The 25,916-nt window shown below is 42.4% G+C and overlaps 1 protein-coding gene across 2 annotated transcripts in view; it reads right to left on the bottom strand.

The window, feature by feature from the left end:
- The window catches only part of UHRF2 (ubiquitin like with PHD and ring finger domains 2), a 156,120-nt gene extending 136,855 nt beyond the window's left edge, over positions 1 to 19,265 (bottom strand). For both annotated transcript variants that reach the window (XM_043979256.1, XM_043979257.1), the window contains exon 1: positions 18,656 to 19,265. In XM_043979256.1, the coding sequence (XP_043835191.1) occupies positions 18,656 to 18,808 (153 nt within the window). In that variant the 5' untranslated portion in view covers positions 18,809 to 19,265. The remainder of the gene's footprint in view (positions 1 to 18,655) is intronic.
- Positions 19,266 to 25,916: the final 6,651 nt, after the last annotated feature.

The following is a 25,916-nucleotide window of genomic DNA, read 5'->3' as shown; positions in this document are numbered from 1 at the left end:
TGTGCTTCAGTTCTTCTAACTGAATGACCACTGGTTAGTCACTACAGGTATATTAACATTTGTAGATGGTCTAAAAATTGAGATTCTTAGCACTTGTGACCCTTTTACCACCACTGTCATTGTCAGTGAAGAAGCAGAAAAAAGCCATACAGGAATGAGGGCCATTTTGTAATTTTGTTTCGTGGGTTTCCATGGACAAATAATTTCATCACCAAATGGCCAAGCTACTGGTGATGAACCTCTCGAAGTCAGCTCAGAAGGGTAGTCCCTGCCCTCAAGGAATTTACACTCTAATGGGGGTTGTTCAGTTGTCAACTCTTTCTGACCCCATCTGACGTTTTCTCAGCAAAGATACTGGAGTGGTTTATCATTTCCCTCTCCAGATCATTTTACAGACAAGGAAACTGAGGCTGACAGGGTTCACACAACTAGTAAGTGTCTGAGGCCAGATTTGAACTCAGAAAGATGAGACTTCCTGATTCCAGGTCCAGTACTCTATCCACTGTATCACCCAACATTTAAGTATGTACAAAACAAACTACATGCAGGATAAAATGGAAATAAACAGAGAAAAGGCACTGCAACTAAGACTGGGAAGAGATTCCTGTAGAAAGGATTTTAATTGTGCCTTCAAGGAACCAGAAGGCAGAGGTGAGGAGAGGGAGCATTCCATGCAGGGGGAACAGCTAGTGAAAAACGCCTGCAATCAGGAGATGGGAGGCCAGTGTCACTGGATCTTAAAAGCACATAGTGGGGGCAGCTAGGTGGCACAGTGGATAGAACACTGGCCCTGGATTTAGGAGGACCTGAGTTCAAATCTGGCCTCAGACACTTAACACTTACTAGCTGTGTGACCAGAGTAGGAAGAAATTTGTGGAAGGCAGGTACCAACCAGCAGAAGACAGTTTCCAGGAGAAGAGGGTGAACAGAAGTGTCAAAGGCTGGAGAGAGGTCCAGAAGGCTGAGGATTGAGAACACCCCATTATGTGGTAAATAAGATATTGTTGTTAACTTTGGAGAAAACAGTTTCAATTGAATGAGGTCAGAAACCAGAATGTAAAGAGTTGAAAGTGAGAGGAAAGGAAGCAAAGCCACTTATCATAGGATGGCTTTCTCAAAAAATTTAGCAGAAAAAATGAGGACAGGGGAGAATAGCAGCAATGAATGGATCAATTAAGAGAATTTGAGGAGGAGGGAGACTTAGGCATATGTGTAGGCAGAAGGGAAGCAACTAGTAAACAGGTAGAGATGGAAGAAGTGAGAGAGGGGGTGATGGAGGAAGCAATCTTGAAGATGAAATGAAGTAAGATTCCTTCTGTAAATAAGGAGCTTAGTCTTATCATTATAAGGGCCACCTCTTGAAGTGAGAGAAGGATGAAGGAGTAAATACTGGAAGGTGATATCTAGGTGATATGAAAAGAGGCAGAAAAGAAAAGGGAGGTCTAGGTAAATGGTCTCCATTTTTCAGTAAAAATGAGGCAAGTTTCTCAGCTAAAAGGTACAGGGAAGAGGAAGCCATGAGAGATTTGAGAAGGGGTGAAAAGTTTTGGAAGAACTACTATGGCAGGTAGGATAGCGAGTTAATAAGGTACAAAAGTATCTTCCTGCAGCAGTGAGAGCCCAGTTGAGGTCGGTAACATACATTTGTAGTGGATCCAGTCAACATGTTAAGGGTTTTTCTCCACTTTTGTTTGGCAGCACACATGTAGGAGTAGCAGCAGATGGAAGTGGTCCAAGTCTAGGCAGGGCAAGATCAGTGGTATTGTAGGGGGCAAAGGACTAAAGAGAGGAGAGTAAAAATTGAACTATTTCACCAAGGTTTCAAGACAGAGAAAGAAGAGAGTAACTAGCAAAGGACTGATGATCAAGAGACAAGTGAGAGGTCAAGGGACTGAAGAATGTGGTGGGGATGAACAATAGTTTAAAGTTTCGAGGCAGAGGGTGAGTTAGAATGTCAATAGACATCAGAAAAAGGCAGTTCACAAACACAAAGGTGGTGCTTTTGTGGTTGAGAGCAAGAACAAGCACATGACCATTTTTGTGTGCGGCCATGTAAAATGAGCAAATTGAGAAACTATGATATTAAGATGCTTGAGGGAATATCAATACACATACTGAAAAAGCCTTACTATGAGGGTAGGAGTTGGGAAGAGAGAAATACTGTAAGACAGGCAATGAATTCATTGCGGAAAGAGAGTAGCCTGAAGTAATACCCAAAACCCTTCCAGCAAGGTCAAATATGCCATAGCTCACACTGCTGTAGCATAACCCAAGAACCCATAGTCAACTCCACACAATGAGTGTGGGCCTTTGTGAAGGTAGGCCAAATCTAATCAAATCAAATCAATAAGCACTTATCATACACCTACTATATGCCAGCACTGTGCTAAGCCCTGGAGATACTATAAAAAACAAAACAGTGAAAAAGGAAATTTTATTGAGACATATTAAGTCTTGCACTTGGGTTAAGAAAAAAAATCCATTTCTTAAGCAAAAATATAATTAAACAGCAATTCATCTGAAAAAGTTCCGGGGGTTTTGTGAACAAGTTCAATTTGGGTCAACAGTGTTTTATAGTAGCCCAGAAAGGTAGAAGATGTGCGGTGTCATGGTCTGTGAAAGTAGTACATGCTGTCCTGTTCAGTGTACATGTGAAATGCTGTTTTCAATCAGAATGTCACATTGTAGGCAGGAAACTGATAACCTGAAGCGGGTAAAGAGAAGAAGGACCAGGATGGTGAAGGGCCATCAGGACATACTACTCGTCTTCAAGGAGGAAGAAAAAAAAAAAGGCCTTCATGAAGAGGAGGAATCAAATACTTATTGTATATGGCCCCAGAGGCAAAAACTAGCAGGACTGATCATGAAAGTAGGAAACAGACTTGAGCTACTTTCTCATTGTAAGTCTTCGAGCAAAGGTTAGGTGATAACCTAAGTATATTGTGGGGGCAGCTAGGTGGAGCAGTGGATGAAGCACCGGCCCTGGAGTCAGGATGACCCTGCGTTTAAATCCAGCCTCAGACACTTGACACCAGCTGTGTGACCCTGGGCAAGTCACTTAAGTCCAATCGCCTCTCAATCAATCAATCAATAAATAAAGTATATTGTGTATGGGATGTTTTTTTCCCAGCTATGATGCAAACTAAATGCCTTGATGTCCTTTTCTTCTAAGATTGTCACATTTTTTTTTGCTTTTCCCCTACCTTAGATCCTCTCTCTGATCTCCCCAATTCTTTTCTTTAATGTATTTTTAAATGACCTGTTGCAAAACACCATAATAGCCGCCTAGATATAATACCTTCAGGAATAGTGAGAAAAGGCACAAACCCACATAAATCAAAACGGGTAGAATTTTCCATTCTTTAAAATGAGGGGGAAGGTTGGACTAGATAACTATAAAGTCCCTTCAAATTCTAAATCTTATGTTCCTTTGAAATTAAGCTTGTCGGGGGCAGCTAGGTGGAGCAGTGGATAAAGCACTGGCCCTGGATTCAGGAGGACCTGAGTTCAAATCTAGACTCAGACACTTGACACTAGCTGTGTGACCCTGGGCAAGTCACTTAACCCTCATTGCCCTGCCCCCCCCACACAAAAAAAGAAATTAAGCTTCTTGATTTAACAAGTTTGAATATCTGTTTTCTCCTTTATTTTTTCCAAGGTCAAAAGATACCAATACTGAACAAGTGAGAAATGGTATCTTAGATAGCTGAGCCACCAAATGCTATTTGTGGTGAATTAAAATTAGGTCATACAAGCCTAATAATGATGATAATAATTAATAATAATAAATGGGTGAAGCTTCTATAACATTTTAGAATTTAAAGACCCCTCCCCAATCCTGTTTATAGGTATTATTTTCCTAATTTTATAAATGAAGAAACTGAAGCAAAGAAGCTCATTTGACTGGCCCCTAGTCATACAGACTCAAACATAGGGCTTCTGAATTAGTCACATGTTTTTTCCTCTATACCACAACCACAAACTAATTTCAATATGACCCTGAGACATTATCATCATAGGCTACCAAAAGCATTCTTTTCAAAGTTACCAATGATCTCTTAATTGCCAAATCCAATGGCCTTTTCTCAACTCTCATTCTCCTGGTCTTCTCTACAGCCTTTGACATTTTAAGCACCTTCTCCTTGATATTCTCTTTAGGTTTTTCAGAACAGGGCTCTTCTGGTTCTATCAGACGGCTCCATCTCAACCTCCTTTGTTGGACCCTCATCCACACCCTCTAACCATTGGTGTCCCCCGAAGTTGTCTTGGGCTCTCTTCTCTTCTCCCTCTATACTACTTCACTTGATCTCCTCAGTTTTAAATCTCATGAGTTTAATTACGATTTTTATGCTGATTATCAAAACTACCTATCCTGCCTTAAGTTCTCTGATAATCTCCAATTTCACATCTTCAATTGCATCTGACATCTTAAACTCAACATGTCCAGAACAGAACTCATCTTTCCCCCACAAATTTTCCCCCACCTTCTAACATCCTTATTACTATGATAAGTAACCATCCTCCCAGTAAACCACACTCAAAACCTAGGTGTCACCCTTAACTCTTCACTTTCACTCATGCCACCAATACCCCCTCCCCCCAATAACCAATCTTCTGCCAAAGTCCATCAATTTCACCAATGTAATCTCTCAAATATTCACCCTTGTCTCCTGCTACCACTCTGGTACAAGCCCTCATCTCCTCATACATGGACCACTGAAATAGCCTGTTAATAGGTCTACCTGCTTCAAGTCTCTCCCCACAGAAAAATTACTTTGTGACTGAGTGGCTGGCTAAGTGTGAAATTAAAAATTGATTTTAAATTCTATTGTGTTAAGACAATCAGCTGGATTTAATATTCCTCCTCAAGTTTACTCAGGTAACTTGAGGTCACTTGGATCTAGATTCTATTCTTGTGACTTGTATCCCCACCCTTGTAACTTTACCTGTCACCCATTTTCCAGAGAAACTTGATTAACCTAGAGGTCAATCTCATCAATTTAAAACTCCCATCCCCAGGAGACTAATCCTAGAACCTGAGAACTGATCCAAAATCGACTCTTCCTACCTCCCCATTAAAATGTCTAGCCAATCAGAAGACAAACTTCTGTTGCTTGAGATTTGGCTCTGTCCTCTTGATAATTATAAAAGCTTCTATCATTCCTAACCCAGAGTTAGACTACCGAGGAGCCCCTGACAATTTATTGGCTACTGCTAACCTGGGTAGGAAAGGAGGCGGGGGAAATTGCCTGTAGAAATGACCCCTAGCTGATGATGAGTGAGATGAGCAGAACTAGAAGAACATTGTACACAGTAACATCAACACTGAGTGTTGATCTACTGTGATGGACTATTTTCTTCTCACCAATGCAATGGCACAGAAGAGTTCCAGGGAACTCGTGATGGAAGAGGATCTCCAAATCCAGGAAAAAAAAAAAAAGAACTGCGGAGTATAGATGCTAAATGAACCATACTATTTCTTTTGTTTTTGAGGCTGTTTTTTTTCCTATTTTGAGGTTTTCTGTCATAGCTCTGATTTTTTTCTCTTATAACATGACCAATGCAGAAATAGGATTAATGTTAGTGTGTGTGTGTGTGTATAAAACCTATATCAGATTACCTGCTGTCTAGGGGAGGGGGGAGGGAGGGAAGGGAGGGAGAAAAATCTGAAACTGTAAAGCTTGTATAAACAAAGGTTGAGAACTATCTTTACATGTAATGGAAAAAAAATAAAATACTTTATTAATTAAAAAAAAAAAAGAAATGACCCCTAGAGTGCTCCAGTGAAAAACTATCAGAGGGATTTTTCCAGCGGACTTCCCCAAGAACAGATCCCCTCTCCACTCTGAACATCCAAGCTAGGTAAGTCTCACCTTTCAATCTTTTAATCCCCAATCAGTCCCCTATAGAATAAACTCACCACATTGTTGGAGATGTGTCAAACTACGCCCAGACTACTGCCTGGATAAGGGGAAAAATCAGTCAATAAAGGGATCAGAATTTTCTAGGATTTAGAAGTACTGCACTAAAAAAGAAAAAATTTAATTTTCTTGAAAGGAAACAGGGGCAGCTAGGTGGCGCAGTAGGAAGAGAGGGAGGGGGGGAAGAGAGAGAGGAGGGGGGGAAGAGAGAGAGGAGGGGGGGAAGAGAGAGAGGAGGGGGGGAAGAGAGAGAGGAGGGGGGGGAGAGAGAGGAGGGGGGGGAGAGAGAGGAGGGGGGGGAGAGAGAGAGGAGGGGGGGGAGAGAGAGGAGGGGGGGGAGAGAGAGGAGGGGGGGGAGAGAGAGAGGAGGGGGGGGGAGAGAGAGGAGGGGGGGGGAGAGAGAGGAGGGGGGAGAGAGAGAGGAGGGGGGGAGAGAGAGAGGAGGGGGGAGAGAGAGAGGAGGGGGGAGAGAGAGAGGAGGGGGGAGAGAGAGAGGAGGGGGGAGAGAGAGAGGAGGGGGGGAGAGAGAGAGGAGGGGGGGAGAGAGAGAGGAGGGGGGGAGAGAGAGAGGAGGGGGGGAGAGAGAGAGGAGGGGGGAAGAGAGAGAGGAGGGGGGGAGAGAGAGAGGAGGGGGGAAGAGAGAGAGGAGGGGGGAAGAGAGAGAGGAGGGGGGAAGAGAGAGAGGAGGGGGGAAGAGAGAGGAGGGGGGAAGAGAGAGAGGAGGGGGGAAGAGAGAGAGGAGGGGGGAAGAGAGAGAGGAGGGGGGAAGAGAGAGAGGAGGGGGGAAGAGAGAGGGGGGAAGAGAGAGGGGGGAAGAGAGAGGGGGGAAAGAGAGAGGGGGGAAAGAGAGAGGGGGGAAAGAGAGAGGGGGGAAGAGAGAGGGGGGAAGAGAGAGGGGGGAAAGAGAGAGGGGGGAAAGAGAGAGGGGGGAAAGAGAGAGGGGGGAAAGAGAGAGGGGGGAAAGAGAGAGGGGGGAAAGAGAGAGGGGGGGAAGAGAGAGGGGGGGAAGAGAGAGGGGGGGAAAGAGAGAGGGGGGGAAGAGAGAGGGGGGGAAGAGAGAGGGGGGGAAGAGAGAGGGGGGGAAGAGAGAGGGGGGGAAGAGAGAGGGGGGGAAGAGAGAGGGGGGGAAGAGAGAGGGGGGGAAGAGAGAGGGGGGGAAGAGAGAGGGGGGGAAGAGAGAGGGGGGGAAGAGAGAGGGGGGGAAGAGAGAGGGGGGGAAGAGAGAGGGGGGGAAGAGAGAGGGGGGGAAGAGAGAGGGGGGGAAGAGAGAGGGGGGGAAGAGAGAGGGGGGGAAGAGAGAGGGGGGGAAGAGAGAGGGGGGAAGAGAGAGGGGGGAAGAGAGAGGGGGGAAGAGAGAGGGGGGAAGAGAGAGGGGGGAAGAGAGAGGGGGGAAGAGAGAGGGGGGAAGAGAGAGGGGGGAAGAGAGAGGGGGGAAGAGAGAGAGGGGGGAAGAGAGAGAGGGGGGAAGAGAGAGAGGGGGGAAGAGAGAGAGGGGGGAAGAGAGAGAGGGGGGAAGAGAGAGAGGGGGGAAGAGAGAGAGGGGGGAAGAGAGAGAGGGGGGAAGAGAGAGAGGGGGGAAGAGAGAGAGGGGGGAAGAGAGAGAGGGGGGAAGAGAGAGAGGGGGGAAGAGAGAGAGGGGGGAAGAGAGAGGGGGGGAAGAGAGAGAGGGGGGAAGAGAGAGAGGGGGGAAGAGAGAGAGGGGGGAAGAGAGAGAGGGGGGAAGAGAGAGAGGGGGGAAGAGAGAGAGGGGGGAAGAGAGAGAGGGGGGAAGAGAGAGAGGGGGGAAGAGAGAGAGGGGGGAAGAGAGAGAGGGGGGAAGAGAGAGAGGGGAAGGAACAGAGAGAGAGAGAGAGAGAGAGAGAGAGGGGAAGGAACAGAGAGAGAGAGAGAAAGTAAACAGTTTAACTTGGGAAGTTTTCTAAAACTACTTAAGAATTTGCTTCATTGTTTCACTTGGGGTAAATTTTTGGGGGGTATCTGGCAACTAGCCTAAAGGGGCAGAGCTCTAAAACATCTCCCTCAGCTAGCACAGACCTAAGTAGGAGGAAAGGAGGAGGGCTCTGTTTGTTAGTCTGTAGTACTGTCTTGTAATAATGTAGTAAAATCCCTAGTCTAGACAAATCCCTATCACATTTAGAACAACCCCTCCAGCAATTAGGGGAATTCTTAGTTGCAGATAGAGCAACATCTCTTACAGAGATGAATGAACTACTTCTACATCGAGGGGGGGAAAAATCATTCTACAAGTAGAACATCTCCTACCAGCAAAGTTCCCTCTATATGGGGGGGGGGGAGGAGAGAGGGGGAGAAAGAGCTAGAGTCCTAAAGCCTTACCCAATTTTTGTTTCAAGCAAACTGACTCCTTTTGAGAAGAAATGTAAGAAATTTTCAATCTGGCCAAACAAAGAAAAGAGGAAGCAAAAGTAGTATTGCAAATATTTCTAACAGTTTGCAGTTCAAAATTTATCCAGCCTCAAATGATAAAAGTTGTAGAAAACTTATAGGGTCCAAAATTAGTGTGCCAAAAGGAACCTCTTTAGAAACTTTCCTTTTATCCTGGAATCAAGGAAAACTCTTGGTTCAACAGGCAATGAAGAAGAGAACATGCTATTAAATGTTGTGCTGATGACGCCTGCCCATATTTGCTAATGCTCTGCCTTCTCCACCTTTTATCCCTCCTACTATCAAAGAATTTGAACATGAGGGACTAGCCTCCTTCCCTCCCAAAGCTAGCCAGATACAATGTTGCCCATTAGCTATCGCCAACCTTTGAATTCTTGTTTGCAAAGACACTGGAGTGATTTGCCATTTTCTTTTCCAGATCATTTTACAGATGAGGAAACTGAGGCCAACAAGATCAAGTGATAGAAACACCAAGTTTTAACTAGGATTCTGGTGCCACATATAGGAGCAGAACTTCTTTCTTAAGTTTATCATACTGTCTATAGTTTAATATGAACTAAAAGTTGCTAGAAAGCATATATTTGCCTTACTGCTTATCCAAATTCTGAATTGATTGTGTTTGTGCATGTGTCTGTGGTACCTCAAAACTGTAGAGTGTGTTTTAGGAGAAGAGTAAATACACACTGCTTTTACTGTTTTAAAGAGAAGTTTTTCACTCTAGTTTTTTAAAAGTCAGCTTCAGGGGCAGCTAGGTGGCACAGTGGATAGGGCACCAGCCCTGGATTCAGGAGGACCAGAGTTCAAATCCAGCCTCAGACATTTGACACTTACTTAGCTGTGTAACCCTGGGCAAGTCACTTAACACCAAATGCCTCACACACAAAAAAAAAATTAAAAAAAAAAAGAGTAAATCTTTAAAAAAAAATTTTTTTTAAGTCAGCTTCAGTAAGATTTCAAAGACAGTTTACAATTTGAACTTTATCACAAAAGGAGAGAAGTTTGTTTAATTTAATGAGCAACTTCAGGGAGAGTTAAACAATCCTTACTTTTAAGCCACTTAAGTAAAATTGGTTTTAAATATTAGAAATAATAAAACCATACTTAATTAGGTTCTGAAACTAGTTTCTGCTAGATTATGGTCACTTATGCTGTCCATTCCAGAATTTAGAATATTTTTTAATTTCCTGAAGAACATCCCTTTTTGTTTTTAAATAGATTGTGCAAAAGTGCCAAGCATTCAGTAGCTTTAAATTCAAGTGATCCACATGATACTTGAATTATTAATTTAGCTTTGTACCAGAAATTAGGAAGTATTAAAAAAAACAAAACACCCAGGGTGGCATAAGAAAAATTGCTGATTTAAAAGATACAGCCCAGTGGGTCTATGAGAGAAAAGATAAAGAAAGAGAAAAACCTAAAACTAGGGTCCATGTTGTTAAGAATTATGAAAAGAGGCAGCTGTATCTGTGAAACAGGCATTACACAAAGAAGGATTTGAGGAATATAGATAGCCCTTAAGATAAAACTAGTCCTGGGGAATATCAGATATAGATTATTACACTAAGCTTAATTTTCATGTTGTCACCCAATATTTGATATCAGGGCAATGTGTTTAAAAACTGCAAAAATGAGTTTTTGCTTTAAAGGAAACTTGATTAAGATTTATCTATATTGACTTTAAATATAATCTATTTAGAAAGTCAAAAATTAATATTTAAAACTGTATGGCAGGGAAGGGGGAAAGGGACCCACATGTACAAAAATATTTATAGCTGCTCTTTACGTGGTAGCAAGGAATTGGAAGTTGAGGGGGTGCCCATCAATTGGGGAATGGCTGGACAAGTTGTGGTATATGAATACAATGGAATACTATTGTGCTGTAAGAAATGATGAACAGGAAGAGTTCAGAGAAACCTGGAGGGTCTTGCGTGAGCTGATGATGAGTGAGATGAGCAGAACCAGAAGAACATTGTACACAGTATCATCAACATTGAGTGTTGACCTACTGTGATGGACTATATTCTTCTCACCAATGCAATGGTACAGAAGAGTTCCAGGGAACTCATGATAGAAGAGGATCTCCAACAACAAGAAAAAAAAAGAAAGAAAACTGTGGAGTATAGATGCTGATTGAACCATATTATTTCTTTTGTTTTGGGTGCTGTTTTTTTCTTTCTATTTTGAGGTTTTGCATCACTGCTCTGATTCTTTCTCTTGTAACAGGATTAATGCAGAAACAGGATTAATGTTATTATGTGTATATATATATGTGTGTGTGTGTATATATATATATATATATGTGTATATGTATGGAGATATATAGATATAACCTATATCAGATTACCTGCTGTCTAAGGGAGGGGGGAGGGAGGGGTGGGAGGGAGAAAAATCTGAAATTGTAAAGCATGTATAAACAAAAGTTGAGAACTATCTTTACATGTAATGGAAAAAATAAAATACCTCATACATTAAAAAAAAAAAAAACTGTATGGCAGGGGCAGCTAGGTGGCGCAGTGGATGAAGCACCGGCCCTGGATTCAGGAGGACCTGAGTTCAAATCAGGCCTCAGACACTTGACACTTACTAGCTGTGTGACCCTGGGCAAGTCATTTAACCCCAATTGTCTCAACAAAAAAATAAATAAATAAACTGTGTGGCACAGTGAATAGAGGGCTAGGCCTGAAGTCAGGAAGAGTCATTTTCCTGAGTTAAAATCTGGCCTCAGACATTCACTAGCAGTGTGACCCTGGACAAGTCACTTAACCCTGTTGGCATCAGTTTCCTCATCTGTAAAATGAGACGGAGAAGAAAATGGCAAACCACTAGTAGTTTTGCCAAGAAAGCCTCAAATGGGGTCACAAAGAGTTGGACACAACTGAAACAAACGACAACAATACCGTAAAACCACTGTATGAGAAATGTTAAGAACTGAAAAATGCAACTACTGATTTGGAAATTAAAGAATATTATCTGAGTATTTAAAAGAAAGGAAAGGAATTTTGAATCCAGAGAAAACTCCACTTTGATTCTAAAAAGTAAACAATGGATCATCTTTTAATCACTCTTTCCCCAGAGTGTGACATGTTAAAGAGAAAAAAGGGGATATGAACCTGTTTGCAAGTGTCATTAACAAGACAACAAATGGCTCTAAGTATCAATGAATTTTCAGGAAGAGTTGGCAGTTTGAATTTATTTGGTTCTTAAGAACTGGGGCAGCTTTGTGGCTTTGAGACCACCAGCCCTAGAGTCAGGAGGACCCGTGTTCAAATAAGGCCTTGGATGCTTGCTAGACTTTGGGCAAGTCACTTAACCCCAACTGCCTCCTCCTCCCTCCAAAAAACAAAGAAAGAAAAAAGACTTATGACCAACTTAAAAGTAAGTAAATTTAAGTTTGCAAGAATGTTTTGTGAACTTAATTGTTTAAGTGAACACCAGGGACAAAGATCTAAAGATAGTCATTTTAAAGAGGGTTTTTTGGATACATATGAAGCTAAAGTATTTTAAAATCATGTTTTAAAATGTAACAAGGACAGCTATGGGGAATAACTATTATTAAATGGAAGTTACATCAAATGTTTTACTCAATCTTTGAAAATAAGTCTAATTGTTAACACCGGGCTTCAGATTTAAAAGTGTTGGTATCCAATGGCCCTGGGTAAATTGAGATTTTTAACTGTAATTGTAAACTTGACTTAACTTGATTAAGGTTTATCTTAACACTAATTTAAGGTGAAATGTGTTTCCCTATTAGGGTAATTGTTGTAGATTAGAACTTGTTTCTCTCAGTTTATTAATTTGTAAAGTGGATAAAGGGCAGCTAGGTAAAGCAGTGGATAAAGTTCTGGGCCTGGAGTCAGGAAGACGCTATAAGCTGTGTGACCCTGGGAAAGTCATCTGTGGACATGAGTTTACTTAGTAAGATGAGCTGGAAAAGAAAATGCATCTTTGCCAAGAAAACCCCAAATGGGGTCATGAAGAATCAGGTACAACTAAAACAGCGAACAAGAAGGTAGACAAAAACAGCACCTGCCCCCAGGATTATTGGGAAGACCAAATAATATGATTGTGAAGTGCTTAACAGTGCCTAAAAAACTTGGTAAATTATTGTATTAAAAATGTTAGAAAAGTAAATTCAATCTAGATTCTCTTAGGTTATAGGTTCAATTGTTAAAAGAATGATGTAAAAATATTTGAAAGCTATTTAGAAACAGATAATGGTAATAATATTGTGTAAATTTGGTATAACAAAGATGTCTGTGAAATGCAGAGTCTCAAGAGCTTACCAGCCCTGCTAATGGTTTAAAGTGATTATGTTTGAGAAATAGTGCTGGAGTCTTGCAACATACTGCCAACTGGGCAAAACTTCAGTACTTTTAGATTTCAAGAAATAACCCCACACCCAGCCTAGTGTGGTAATTTAATTTTAGTTGGGAGCAATGACAATATATTTTTAAGTTTCCCCACACCCATAAAATCATAGGTCTATCTAGAAATTACAAAGATTCAATTCATATCTCTGTCCATTATACAACACTGCCCTAAGAGGCATGAACTTTTAACTTCTTTGTATACTAGGTAACTAACTGTTCTTAGATCAAAAACTACAGGGGGCAGCTAGGTGGCACAGTGGATAAAGCACCAGCCCTGGCTTCAGGAGGACCTGAATTCAAATCCAACCTCAGACACTTGACACTTACTAGCTGTGTGACCCTGGGCAAGTCCCTTAACCCTCACTGTCCCCCAACAACAACAACAACAACAAACCTACAGGGTAAACTTTGCTAATTGTGAAGAAGCTGTTTAGAACATTTGACATTTAAACCTACTGATCTCATTAGTAAGAGTGGGAGAAATTCTGATAAAAAACTTATATAAAGTAGTTAATAGCCTCCCTGCTTCTAGCTCATTTCTAAGATACATTTTAACCTTAATTAGAATTCTGTATAAGAAATTTCAGTGTGATTTAAATTGCTATGTTAACATGAGAAACAATAATAGTTACCAATCTTACACTAGCCCTAAAATATTACACTGGTTTCCTGATATGTTTGGAGAAAATTCATGTTTTCTTAGAGTATAAAAATGACTTTATAATTGTGATTATGAACACAAAGGTACCTGCTCTAGCCCTGCTCTGATCAGTGAAATTTTGCTATATAAGGTTAAATCTCAAGGGGCTTTAATTCAATACTGTCTTAAGTTTTGATTTCGGCTATGATTGTCTGAATTGTCATGAAGCCAACAGTCCACCATTCAAGAAGAATGCCATGTGCTGCCCAAAGAGAGAGCAGTCTGAACTGCTACAGGTGGATGTATGTCCCTGGGGAAAGCTGAGGAGGTGACCTTGGCAAGGACAAAGGTAGGATCCTTTTGACTCCGTTTCCCCATTTCTAAACAGGAAAATTTCCTACCTGGTTAATTCTAAGTCTGGTTATAATACCTAGAAATAGTTATGGAACTCCACTACATGATTGGTTAATAACTATGACTCATGCCTAGAAATCAAACAGAGCTGAGTTTTTCCCCTGTATGTCAAGTTAGTCTATGCCCCTTTAGGGAACAGTCATGATATTATCTTAACTATGTCCCTCCTTTTTCCTTCCACAAAATTTCTCTATTTGAGGCAGATGACCCATAGCACCTAGCACCCATCTGTAGCAATACTAAATTAAAGTATTAATATTGATTAAAATAGAAACATCTGAGTATACTGTAAATAAGTTCCGTTTGCCGTCCACTAGCTAGCGTCACTGTTGACCCTCTCAGTAAAGCCTTCTCTCCTCATGCCAAAATCTCCTGTTATTTTATACTATTTCATGCTTCCCTGATGACTCTGTCCCTGGGAATTCCTGCAGTCTACCTTTCCCTTGAGTGCAAGGCCTCTGGGGTCTGGGAACTTGTGTAGTTGACCCATTCCTCTCCCCTCTCAGGGGACACCTTTTAGACATTTAACTAAGATGCCTTCCAAACTAATAGCTTTGATGGTTGCTTTTTAGCTTACACTTCACTGGTTGGCACTATCATACCCCACTGGTTTTTGTTTAATACAGGGATAATTTCCTCCTAAGGGGGAAATTAAGCCTCATTGTCCTTAAAGTTAGTAAAACACTAAGACATCGGACTTACTTCAGGCTCATATTAAAAAACACTAAGATAACTAAGTAATATCAATTCCAGATTCTAATCCCCTTAAGAATTAGGTTCATGTATGAAAATAAGTTTTTTAATTTATCACATAAGTAGTAAAACTGAAGGTTTTGCTTTTATATATCCTACCTCACATGTCTACTTTCATAAATAATAATCTTTACTACAAAGGCTCATCTTACAAGTCAGGTACTCATGGATATTTTTAAGATTCTCCCTTTAGCCTGTTGATACCAGTGTCTCTACCAGGTACAAGGTTTAGTAACAGTTGGTGAGATGTAAAACCTTAAATTCTCTGATATTTTGGGTTATGGATTCTTGATTCTTGAGCTTTTTATTAGAAAACCAAATTTAGGAAGGTGTGCTTAATTGTATCAAGGTCTGTTTTGCAAAAGATTATTACAGAAACATCTAAGAATCTCGCAAGTAACCTGAATGAGAGAAGCAGATCTTCTAGGAGGAGCCAGGCCTATTTCAGAATGTCCAAGAAATGTTTTTGAAACCCCAATGACTGCATGAGACATCCAAGTCCTAAGAAAGGGGTGCTGATGAAATGGACATCAGAAATGGGTTGGAGGGAGAGGATATTCACCCTTCCTTCCCTGTGGGCCATGGCTACCACTGCTTATCAAAAAGGGCTGCCCACCACACTTTGTCAATGCATATGTCACAAGTGGTCTCAAAGACCAAAGGGTAAACCATTATAAGATTAAGCCTGATAGTTTGGGGACCACCTCCTCTAAAATAAGCCCCACTAAAGCATACTATCTGGGAAAAAATTCTGTCAGTACCTATTCCCAAATACTGGGGGTTTCAGCAGAAACAAACCCAAACTAAATATGGGCAGCTAGGTGGAATGGTAGAGTGCCAGGCCTGGAGTCAGGAAGACATTTTCTTGAGTCCAAATCTAACCTCAGATATTTACTAGCTGTGTGACCCTAGGCAAGTCACTTAATCCTGTTTGTTTAGGTTTCCTCTGTAAAATGAGCTGGCAAAGGAAATGGCAAATCACTAGTATCTGCCCAAAAAACCCAAATGGCACAAAGTCAGAAAGGTCTAAACAACTACAACACATGAGCCAATCAGGGGCTGATGCCATATTATTGGGTTCTCTCTCTCCCTGCAAGTCTCAAATTGCTTTTTGGCTTTGATAAATTGATCCTTAAGAAACTCATGATGGGTTCACTATAATTCAAATTTCTTATTCACACCATTTTTTCTTCTGTAATCATTACTTTAACTTGATGAAACATTATAAAGTGAGAGACATACATGATTTCAATTCTATTTTGTTAAGAATTAAGTTAGATTTAATATTCCCCCTCATTATTCCTTACCCTTGAAAGTTTACTCAAGTAATCTCACCTGCAAAGGAGCCTATCACCTGAGAACTGATCTCATCTCTTAAGGAACTGAGATTGGTTCAATGTCTTAATGAGGTGGAATGGGCAATCAGAAGACACCTGTGCTGCTTGAGATTTTGCTACTCTTGTTAATGACTATAAAAGATCCTATCACTCAGGGTCTTTGACTAATAAGAAGTCATTGACCCAATTTATTGGTTACTACTAACCAAGCTAATAAATTGATGATAGTGCTTAGATCTTTGCTTCTTTACTCTTCCTTTATTTCCATTGGACAAAAGCAAAGGTCCAATCATGTCACATCCCTACTCAAACTCCAGTTGCTCCCTATCACCTCCAGAATCAAATAAGAAGTCCTGTTTGGTATTCAAAGTACATTCAAGTCATAACCTTGTTCCAGCACTCAAGACCTTTACAATCTTCTTATACCTTACCACTCCTCCAATTACACTGGCTTCCTTGCTGTTCCTCACATAAGACACTCCATCTCCCAAATCAGAATTCTCACTAGCTGGACCCTACACCTGGGGCAGCTAAGTGGATAGAGCACTGGCCCTCCAGACAGGAAAACCTGAGTTCACATTCAGCCTCAGACACTTATTAGCTATGTCACCTTGAGCAAGTCGCTTAACTCAGTTTGCCTCAGTTTCCTCATCTGTAAGATAAGTTTGAGTAGGAAATGGTAAGCCACTCCAATCTCTTTGCCAAGCAAACCCCAAATGGGGTCATGAAGAATCAGACAGGACTGAATAAATTTGAACAAGAACAAATGAATTTTAAGAGGCATAGGAGTGCATTCGAGGTACGGGGGTCAGCCAGTATAAAAGTACAGAAAATAGAGATGAAACATCATTTGATAATCAGAAGTTTAGTTGGACCATAAAGTATGAAGGGGAAAGAGAGTAATACGTAATAACCCTGCAAAAGTAGGCTAGAACCAAATACATAAGGACTTTAAATGACAAGCAAGAGTGTCATGGATAAGACCATTCATTCTCCAACTACATAAAATTAAGGCCAGAAGAATAGTGACCATAAATCTAAAAAGGAATCATAAGTCATTCAGACCTTTTCTAACTGTAGGGAAAACTGCTCCCCTCCCAATTAAGTGCAGGAGATAGGTATCAAGAACAAAATAAGCCTGTTTCTAACTTTATTACTTATTAAAATGAGAGCTCCTTGCGGGCAGTGTTTTTGACTTTTTGTATCTGGCAAATATGAAGCATTTAATGTTTTCTGACTGAGTGAAGAAGGGAAAATAACAAAAGATAACAAAACAGTTTGAAAGGAAAGAGAACATTTAAAACCTCAGCTGAGCTTTGATGGAAAATATGAACGAGAGAGACAGGTGAAGTAGATATTTGGCAAAGAGGAATAGCCTGTGCCAATCAATGTAAAGAAACTAGGGACATAAAGCTCAATGACAGTGGTGGAAGTGGTCAGAAATTTCTTTTGGAGGAAGGGGGGAGGAGAATGATTGAGAATGTAGTCACACAATTGGGGGGGGGTCTTAATAGTCCAATTATTTTCATGGGTTTAAAGTAACAAAAACATTTAAGTGGGCATAGGGTTATGGTGGGAGTTGGCAATAACTCGTAGGGGTCAAACTCCAAAAGAGCCATAAACACATGGAAGGCAGCAGTCACCCTATCCAATGAACTCTGGGCTTCGAATTGAGCTAAGACCCTCAAAACATTACCTGACATGGGAAGACACAGCTGGAATTGGAAATGGGTAAGAAAAATAGGATATATTCCAATGCACAGCCCAGCGTGCCCCACCCCGCCAAAGCCTTCCTCTATCCAGCAATGAGAAAAAAAATAAGGAAAAATTCTGCTGCTGGTGCCAGAGCAGCTCTCTTCCAAAGGGAGATGGCAAAACCTCGTTTGTTTTCATGTGGAAAGGTTAAAAAGAAATTAACTCGGCCTACACAAGAAGCTAAAGGAAAAACCTGATGCTCAGTAACCCACCGTGTTTCCCTCCTCCTCCCCAACCATACCCATTTCCCTCACCTCACTCGAGTGCAGCAACCTCGAACACGTGCCCGTTTCACCCACCCACTGTACTTCCTAGCCAGCACTCTCCGGATGGGCTTCCCTCTGCCCTCCCCTCCTCCCCCCACATACACAAGAAAGCCCGGTGGGGCCTAGGGGAAAATAAAGTCTAGGGTTCCTTCTTCCTCCTCACCTCCAAGTGGAACCGACAGGAGAGCCTCTTAGGCACCCCCAGGAAAAGCCCATGACACATGGTCTGGGCACTCGTACCATTCGTTTTCATAACCTCCACTCCACCTTCATTATTGTACCAGGGCGAAGGTGGGTGAGCAGGGGGGGGGGGGGGGAGAGAAGAAGTGCTGCTACTGCAGCAGCCTCACGGATGCAGAGAGGATCCGGGGGACCCGCCAAATCCAGAAGGGAAAAGCCTTCCTTGCCAGCCCTCCCTTTCTCCACCTTTCCCACCTGACTAAGTTAAACAACCAGTCTCCTGCCCCAGGCGAGCAGGGCGGGCAGGACCAGTAGAAGGATGGACCTGGTCCACAGGTGCGCAGGAGCGGGACTTCCCCCTACCCGGCCGCTTCCCTTCTCCCCCCCGGGGGTCCTAAAGTGCAAAACGAGGGGTTGGGGGCATCCCCTGCAGCACCCAACCTTATGATTCCAGACTCTCCAGACGGTCCCCGCCAGCCCCAGGTGAGGCTCGGGCGATGCTGCGTCCGCCCTGCGCACTTGGAGGCACAGGGCTGGGGGGTAGCGGGTAAGGCAGGTGCCCAGGTACGGGGCGAGGGAGGAGGGACGACAGTCCCGAGGCCGAAGCATCTCTCACCTGCTTGCCCCGGTAGAAGAGGCGCTGGCGGTCCGGAGCTACATTAAACAACTCCCGGATCTTCTCCCGTAACGTCTCAATCTTGGCGAGACGCGACAGGTCGTAGATGGTCCGCGTCTCCGTGCCGTCTATGGTGCGGACCTGGATCCACATCCTGACCGGAGGAGGGGGTGGGGGTGCGGACGGGAGGGAGGAGGCGCGGAGCGGAGCCGGGAATCGGGGGTCGCCGGTGCCTCCCCTCTTTGTCTCCCCCTCCTTTCGGCCGAGCTCTCACGCCCCCACCGCACGCCTCCCCAGCCCCAGGGGATCCCGAGAACGCGAGGGAGAGCGCGAGCGAGAACGTGCGCGAAGCGCCCGGGGCACTCGGCGGTGGCGGCCAGCGGTACCCCGCGCGCGCACACCCCAGAGGGCGGGGAGGGGGGAGGAAGCGGAGCGTGGGGGGGTGGGGGAAGAGAGAGGAGGAGCAAAACAGCCGGAACTGGGAGGAGGCGGAGGCGAAGAGTCGAGAGAGAAACTGACAATGCCTACACCGCCTTGCCTTTAAAAATAGGAAGGAGCCGTAACGGACCGGACCGACCGGGACTGTTTATGTAGAGCTTGCTGCTCTCACATGGAGGTCACGGCGCCAATCGGTTCTCGCGAGATCCGTGCGGATGCGGCCTTAAAGAAACAGCGGCCCACGAAGCGAGGGACGGACAGAAGAAAGTGACCTGTGGGGTTGCGGGCTGGAGAGTGGGGCGGGGCAAGATGTATCGGCTGGCCCCGCCCCCGCCCCGCCCCCGGGCTTCAGAGGCACACGCCCGCGCGCCAGTTCCTTTCCCTTGCGCGCGCGGTTTGGCGCCCGGGGGTGTTCGGCGCTCCGCCCTCTTCTCCAGAGCAGGCCGCCGGCCCTCGTGGGCCTGGGTTTTCCCTTCTCCCGAAAATTCTCTCCAGACAATAGACTCCTTGGGCCCTGCTGGGTGTGCACGTGTCCTTTCCAGGGGCCCCGGAAGAGGGGAAGTCGGAGGGTCCCAAATTTCTCCGTAAACGAACCAAAACTGACCGCCAGGCCGGTCTTGCCTCTCCTGTGGCCCTACTTTGCTCGCCCTGACCCCTGTCCGAGGTCCCCGAGTCTCGCCTCTCCTTTTCCCCTTCACCCGGCCGTGCCCCTGCCCTCGCGGCTCCGTCCTGGGATTTCCCGCCACAGGCCAGGCCGAGGCTGCCCGGTGGGTACGGCTGGGCGCCCGCCAGTCAGGGTCAATCAGCCGTGCCATCCCCCCAGACTTCCCGAGGAGTTTTCATTTCTTTCCAAAGCGGTTGAAGGGCACCCATGGCCAGAAGATTTATAGGCTCATGGAAAAGGCTTATTTTCTCCCAACTGTTACATTTTTAAACCACACGCTCAGAGCCACCAACTGCCAAGGAAGAAAGCAAAGCCAGAAGGGCCTATTGGGGAATGGCGTTCTCAGAAATAGGCCTTGCATAACACCTAAAGGGAGGTTTCAAATGAAACTGTATTATATCTGCTTAGGAAGAAGGAGAAAACACACGAATTAATATTTTAAAACCCTTGCATCCCAGATTAATTAAAATTAAAGACTAGGGACAGTTTGCCAAATGAGGGGGGAAAGACCCACCTGAATTAAAATCCATGAGATTTTGGCAGTGTGTGGGTTGGTTCTAATTACGATGAAAAAGATTTATTAATAATTACTAGAAAAAGTGAAAGCATGTTCCCTGTCGTGGGGAACATATTGGATATGAATGTATTGTATTGGATATGAGGGAGGGCATTTTCATCTAACCGGAAAGGGCAAGAAATAACTGAATAATGGGATATTTCTATACATATCAAAGCTAGTAATAATAATGGGTACTATTTGTGTAGTGCTTTCCATATTTCTCTCATTTGATTCTTAGAACCACACTATGAGGAAGGGTGTATTATTACCCCCATTTTATGGATGAGGAAACTGACTTGCCTAGAATCATACAATGCATAAGTATCTATCTGGGGCAGGATTTAAACTCTGAGCTTTCTGACTGGCAGTCCAGAGCTCTATCAACCATACGGCTTTTTTTCTTTTCTTTCTTTCTCTTTCTTCTTTCTTTCTTTCTCTTTCCTTCATTGCTTTTTCTTTCTCTCCATCCATCCATCCTTCCATCCATCTATGCTACCGGTTAAGTTGACATTTTTGTTCACCCTGCTCACTTAGTTAAAAATTACAAACTGTAGAGAAAACAATTTATTTTGGTCTCAGTTTCCTGTAAAATTAAGGGGCCAGACTAGATATATAAATCCTTTGATTCATTGTCATTTCCCCAGATAAGCCTAACAAGCCCCCTCAGGAATTTTTAAAAATTCAATTACAACATACTAGATAAAGTCCCTTCCTTCCCTGAGTAGCATCTCCAACAATCAGAAAACAATTGAGTAACAACTTTTGTAGAACTGACTATAAGGGTCTATAGCAATTCAGAGAAAGGGGCCATGATCAATGTGGACTAACATCATGGAAGACATTATGGAGGAAGCAGGACTCATTACATTATACCTTGAGAACTTGCTGTGGAGCCTTATAACTACCTGGGGTTGTAAGTGGGTGTGAATATTTCTATTTTAGGAATGAGGAAACTACCTTGTGGTTTGATTAAGATCACAGTAAGTAAAAATCTGGATTTAAATTCAAGTCCTCTAGCTCTAAATCAGAGTCTTTTTTATTGTATTTCTCTGACTCTGTTGCTTAAAAAATAGGTAGCATAACACCTATAAATGTGCCAGAGGTGGGGTTTAGACACAGTGAGATAGGGTGAAAACCCATACTGTGTAGGACCTCACACCCCACTGTCCCAGGGCCAAATTCCCAGAATAAGACCATCACCATACAGTTTCATTCAAACTCTCCCAGGGCCCTAGGGGTAACCCTGTTGAGGGGAAATACACTTCTCTATACTCACCACTCTTAAGCCCCCCCATCCAGTGTGTTTTGTATCTCTACAACTAGTCCTTTATGAAATAACATATGTATATAATATATAATATTTATACAACCAGCCTCTTACCACAATACTTTTATAATATAAACATTACCATTTACTTAATAATAATAATGCAAAAGAAACAACAGATCCTGATAGAGTGAAGTAAAACCACAAATAATAAAATAGATTACAACATGTGTTAACCTGGATCTTACTCTCCTAACCATTACACTCAATAACTGTGTTGAAGACTGGGCACACACTTAGGAGGAAGTGGCAGAGAAGCTCATGTGCTTAGGGTAACTTACCACTCTAGATTACAGGTTTTGATGTTATTGTTCCATTCAGGTTTGACACTAGAACAAAACGGGATGTTCATAGGTCTTTCAACAGTTAATAAATAGATTTACTTGACAAGAGAAGAATATTCAACAAAGATAGGCATTGAGGACACCTAGAGTTGATTCAGCTGAACAAAGCCTGAGCTGTCCATACTAATCCACCAACCAAATATCAGAGAGCCCTTGGAGCTCCTTTATACTTAAGGTCTGAGGAAAATCTGAGTCTTTAATCTGAATGTTAGATCCAACCAAGTCTCAAGGAATATCTCAATACCTTTTAAGAAAAAGCTAGTTTAACTTGCTGGGAGAAGGGGTTAGGATTTTGCTTCTACCATAGTAGCAAAACCAGAACCCCAGGTGTTCCTACTCCAAATCTAGCGTTCTTTCTATGCTGCTTTTCTTGATGATTCTGAGGTCTTATTTTTCAACACTCACAAATTTCTGCATCTCAGAACATCACAAAATTTTAAAATTCTCAAAATAAACTAAACCCTTAATTTAAGCATTAAAGATAGGCAATGCAACACATCTGGAGGAAGAAGAGATTCTCAAATCCAAACTACACTAGAGTGTCACTCCTAAAATGTTGCTCTCCTAAACAAATGATTACTGATTTCTCATTTATACCCATCTAATTCCTTGCTAACCACACTGGTTTAAGTGTTTTTAAAAAGTAGACAAAAATGCAGCTTGCTTAGATTACCTACAGTTAGATTGGTAGTCCATCAAAAAGGCCTTGGACAGGCAGGCCCTAAAGAAGCACAATAACCGCACTGGACATAAATAGGAAGAAGAGATTTGCCCAGATTGAATTTGTGAAATGATGGAGCATTTTCAATGATTAGAAGTTGCGTACTGCACCCCCTCCCTGCCTCCAGCCTGCCTTTAAATGACAGACGCTAGATGACTGAATCATGGAACAACATAATTTCAGAAGACTCAAAATGGTTGAGTTGCAAAAAGGCAATAAAGAGAGGAATAATGGATATATACTGCTAACCATGGCTTATACATGATATATGACATAAACTAAATAATTAAGGACATGTACAATAAGAAAAGTCGTATAATCAGCATGAGGGATAACATATTCCTAAGCAGTAAATTAACTGCCCAAGAGAAAAGAGCCAGAGAATAATTTTACTATTAGGCAGCTAGGGGAAAGCTTTTTGCAAAACTTAAAGTATAGTTCAAAGGTTTATCAAAACTCCCCCTCCTCCTACCACATGGATTAGGCTAGTTTTGTTTTGTTTTGGTTTGGTTTGTTTGTTGGTGTTTTTTTGCTCCCTGAAAGGCAACAAACCTACTTCAGACTAGATTGGCTCAAGGGGCTAAGATTCAAATTGAATCAAGACCCTTCATTCACCTGCTGACTATTTCCTGAAGGGAAATGACTCTATCCAAGGAAAGTGTTGCACTCTCTTTGTTGAATGCACTTTCTATGCTATAGCAAAGTAAACCTTTTGTTAACTGCTGAATGACCTGATTGCTTCACATTTTGCTCTAAAACCAAATCTAGGGGCAGCTAGATGGCGCAGTGGATAGAGCACCGGCCCTGGAGTCAGGAGTACCTGAGTTCAAATCCAGCCTCAGACACTTAACACTTACTAGCTGTGTGACCCTGGGCAAGTCACTTAACCCTAATTGCCTCACTAAAAAACAACAACAACAACAACAAAAAAAAAAAACCCCAAATCTAACAGGGGAATAGCCTGAATCAGTCTTGCTCATTACATGATATGGTTTTAGGTATATTTGAAAAGCCTCAATATATTCAAAATTTCTCTACCTTACTCAGTGATGCTTTAAATTCCATAGTTTATCACTAAGTAATCATTTTTGGCAAAGAGCTTCTTCAAATGCATCCAAGCTGGTACACACAGGTGACAGACCTACCATATTCTAGCCCTGAATTCAAGAAACTAGAATGACCTTTATACCACAATGGGACATTGGAATGGGATTATGCTCTCCCAGAGCAGTCTTCTTCCCATTCTACCTTCCCCTCTCATTCCAATTTCCCTTTCCAAATGGGGGGCAGTCAGTATCAAAAAATAGAACACAGATTAATAAAATAAAAATTAATGTTTTTATTTCTATTTCCCATTTTTAAAGTTATCAGCATATTCAAACTAGCCAGATTGAAGCTAATCACAAATTTGGTATCTTTTCAACTATATCCTTGTGATTTAGTGTTTATTTTTCTCCTTTGTTTAATCCATGGATTCTTAACTGGGGTTTGTTAATTTTTTTAAATGGAATAACTGTTTCAATGTTATTGGTTTTCTCTGTAATATTTTGTTTTATGCATTTAAAAACATTTTGAGAAGGAAACCTACACTTCATCAGAGTGTTAGAGAGATCCACAGCACACAAAAAGCAAAGAACCCCTGCCCTAATCAGTCAATGATTTAACTGCATATAATTAGTTCATTTTTTTGTTTGTTTTGGTTTGGTTTTTTGCAGGGTTAAGTGACTTGCCCAGGGTCACACAGCTAATAAGTGTCAAGTGTCTGAGGCTGGATTTGAACTCAGGTCTTCCTGAATCCAGGGCCAGTGCTCTATCCACTGTGCCACCTAGCTGCCCCCCAATTAGTTCATTTTTGAATGATCACTACATCTGGGAAATGACTGTGCTTTCATTGATCACAACTTTTCACTACTACAAAATTGTATAAAGGGCAAGTAGGTAGATCAGTGGATAGATTGCTGGGCCTGGTGCCAGGAAGATTCATCTTTCAGAGATCAAATCCTTGCTAGCTATGAGACCCTGGGCAAGTCACTTAACCCTATTTGCCTCAGTTTCCTCATCTGTAAAATGAACTGGAGAAGGGAATGGCAAACCACTCCAGTATCTGTTCCCCAAACCACAAATAGGGTCAGATATGACTGAATAACAATAGAAAGAAGCTTTCTATTGTTGGCAACATGTTGCCAGTGAAGATATTTGAATAAGAAGTAACCATAAAACATTATCGAAGGCATGCTTTTTTTGTCTGATGAAAAGGAGATGGTCTGGTCATGTAGAGAGAATCAGAGGGGGAAAAAGTAGATAGTCTGAGAGGTTCATTGGCGTTCAGCTTTGTGATCTCATCAGTGTTGGTATTTCCTTCACCTGAAGTGATCAAAGCCTTTTCATACCTTCCTTTTCAATGCAATTCTAACAAATGTTCTTCCATGAATCCTCTGCTGAGATGCAACCTAATGCACTGGGAATTCTCTATCTAGGTTTTTTTAATGTCTCCAGAGTATAATATGGCAATCAAGCTATCCTACTTATTTACCTTTTGTTTTCCTTATCTGATCAGCCCACATCCTTTTCCTATCATGCATTTCCTTTATGTTGTTTTTTATGCTACTTCTAATCCACATGTTGTTGCTGGAATTCTCCTCTAGATTAGGAACCAATGTATTAACACACTATCTGTGAAACTTTACATTGGTACTCCTGAGCTGTGATTAAAAAAAAAAATGATGGGAGGGGCAGCTAGGCAGTGCAGTGGATAGAGCACCAGCCCTGGATTCAGGAGGACCTGAGTTCAAATTTGGTCTTAGACACTTGACACTTACTTCTGTGTGACCCTGGGCAAATCACTTAACCCTCATTGCCCCACCCCACCCCACCCCAAAAAAGGAAAGAAAAGGAATAATGGGAGACCTATAGTACATTGGATAAATTCTCTATGAAGGATCAGTGACATAGACAAGAAATGAACCAGGTGAGAAGATGTAGAAAGGTTTTAACCTATATCAACACAAGGCTTAAAGCGTCATTCATGCACTAAAATGTAAAAATATATGAGAGGCCATGGGACAAACTTATTTAGTGGAGTAATGAATGAAGAAATCAAGAAAAGTCAAATGTCAGCACAGAATAACACCACTATTTCAAATTGCCGGAGAAGACACAATTTGAGATTTGAATAATGTTTAATTTAGCTTCATTAATAACTGTCCCA

Source organism: Dromiciops gliroides, chromosome 1 (assembly GCF_019393635.1).
Source record: "Dromiciops gliroides isolate mDroGli1 chromosome 1, mDroGli1.pri, whole genome shotgun sequence".
NCBI classification, from domain to species: domain Eukaryota; kingdom Metazoa; phylum Chordata; class Mammalia; order Microbiotheria; family Microbiotheriidae; genus Dromiciops; species Dromiciops gliroides.
The sequence above is the reverse complement of the archived record's forward strand: the minus strand, read 5'-3'. Positions and strand labels throughout refer to the sequence as shown.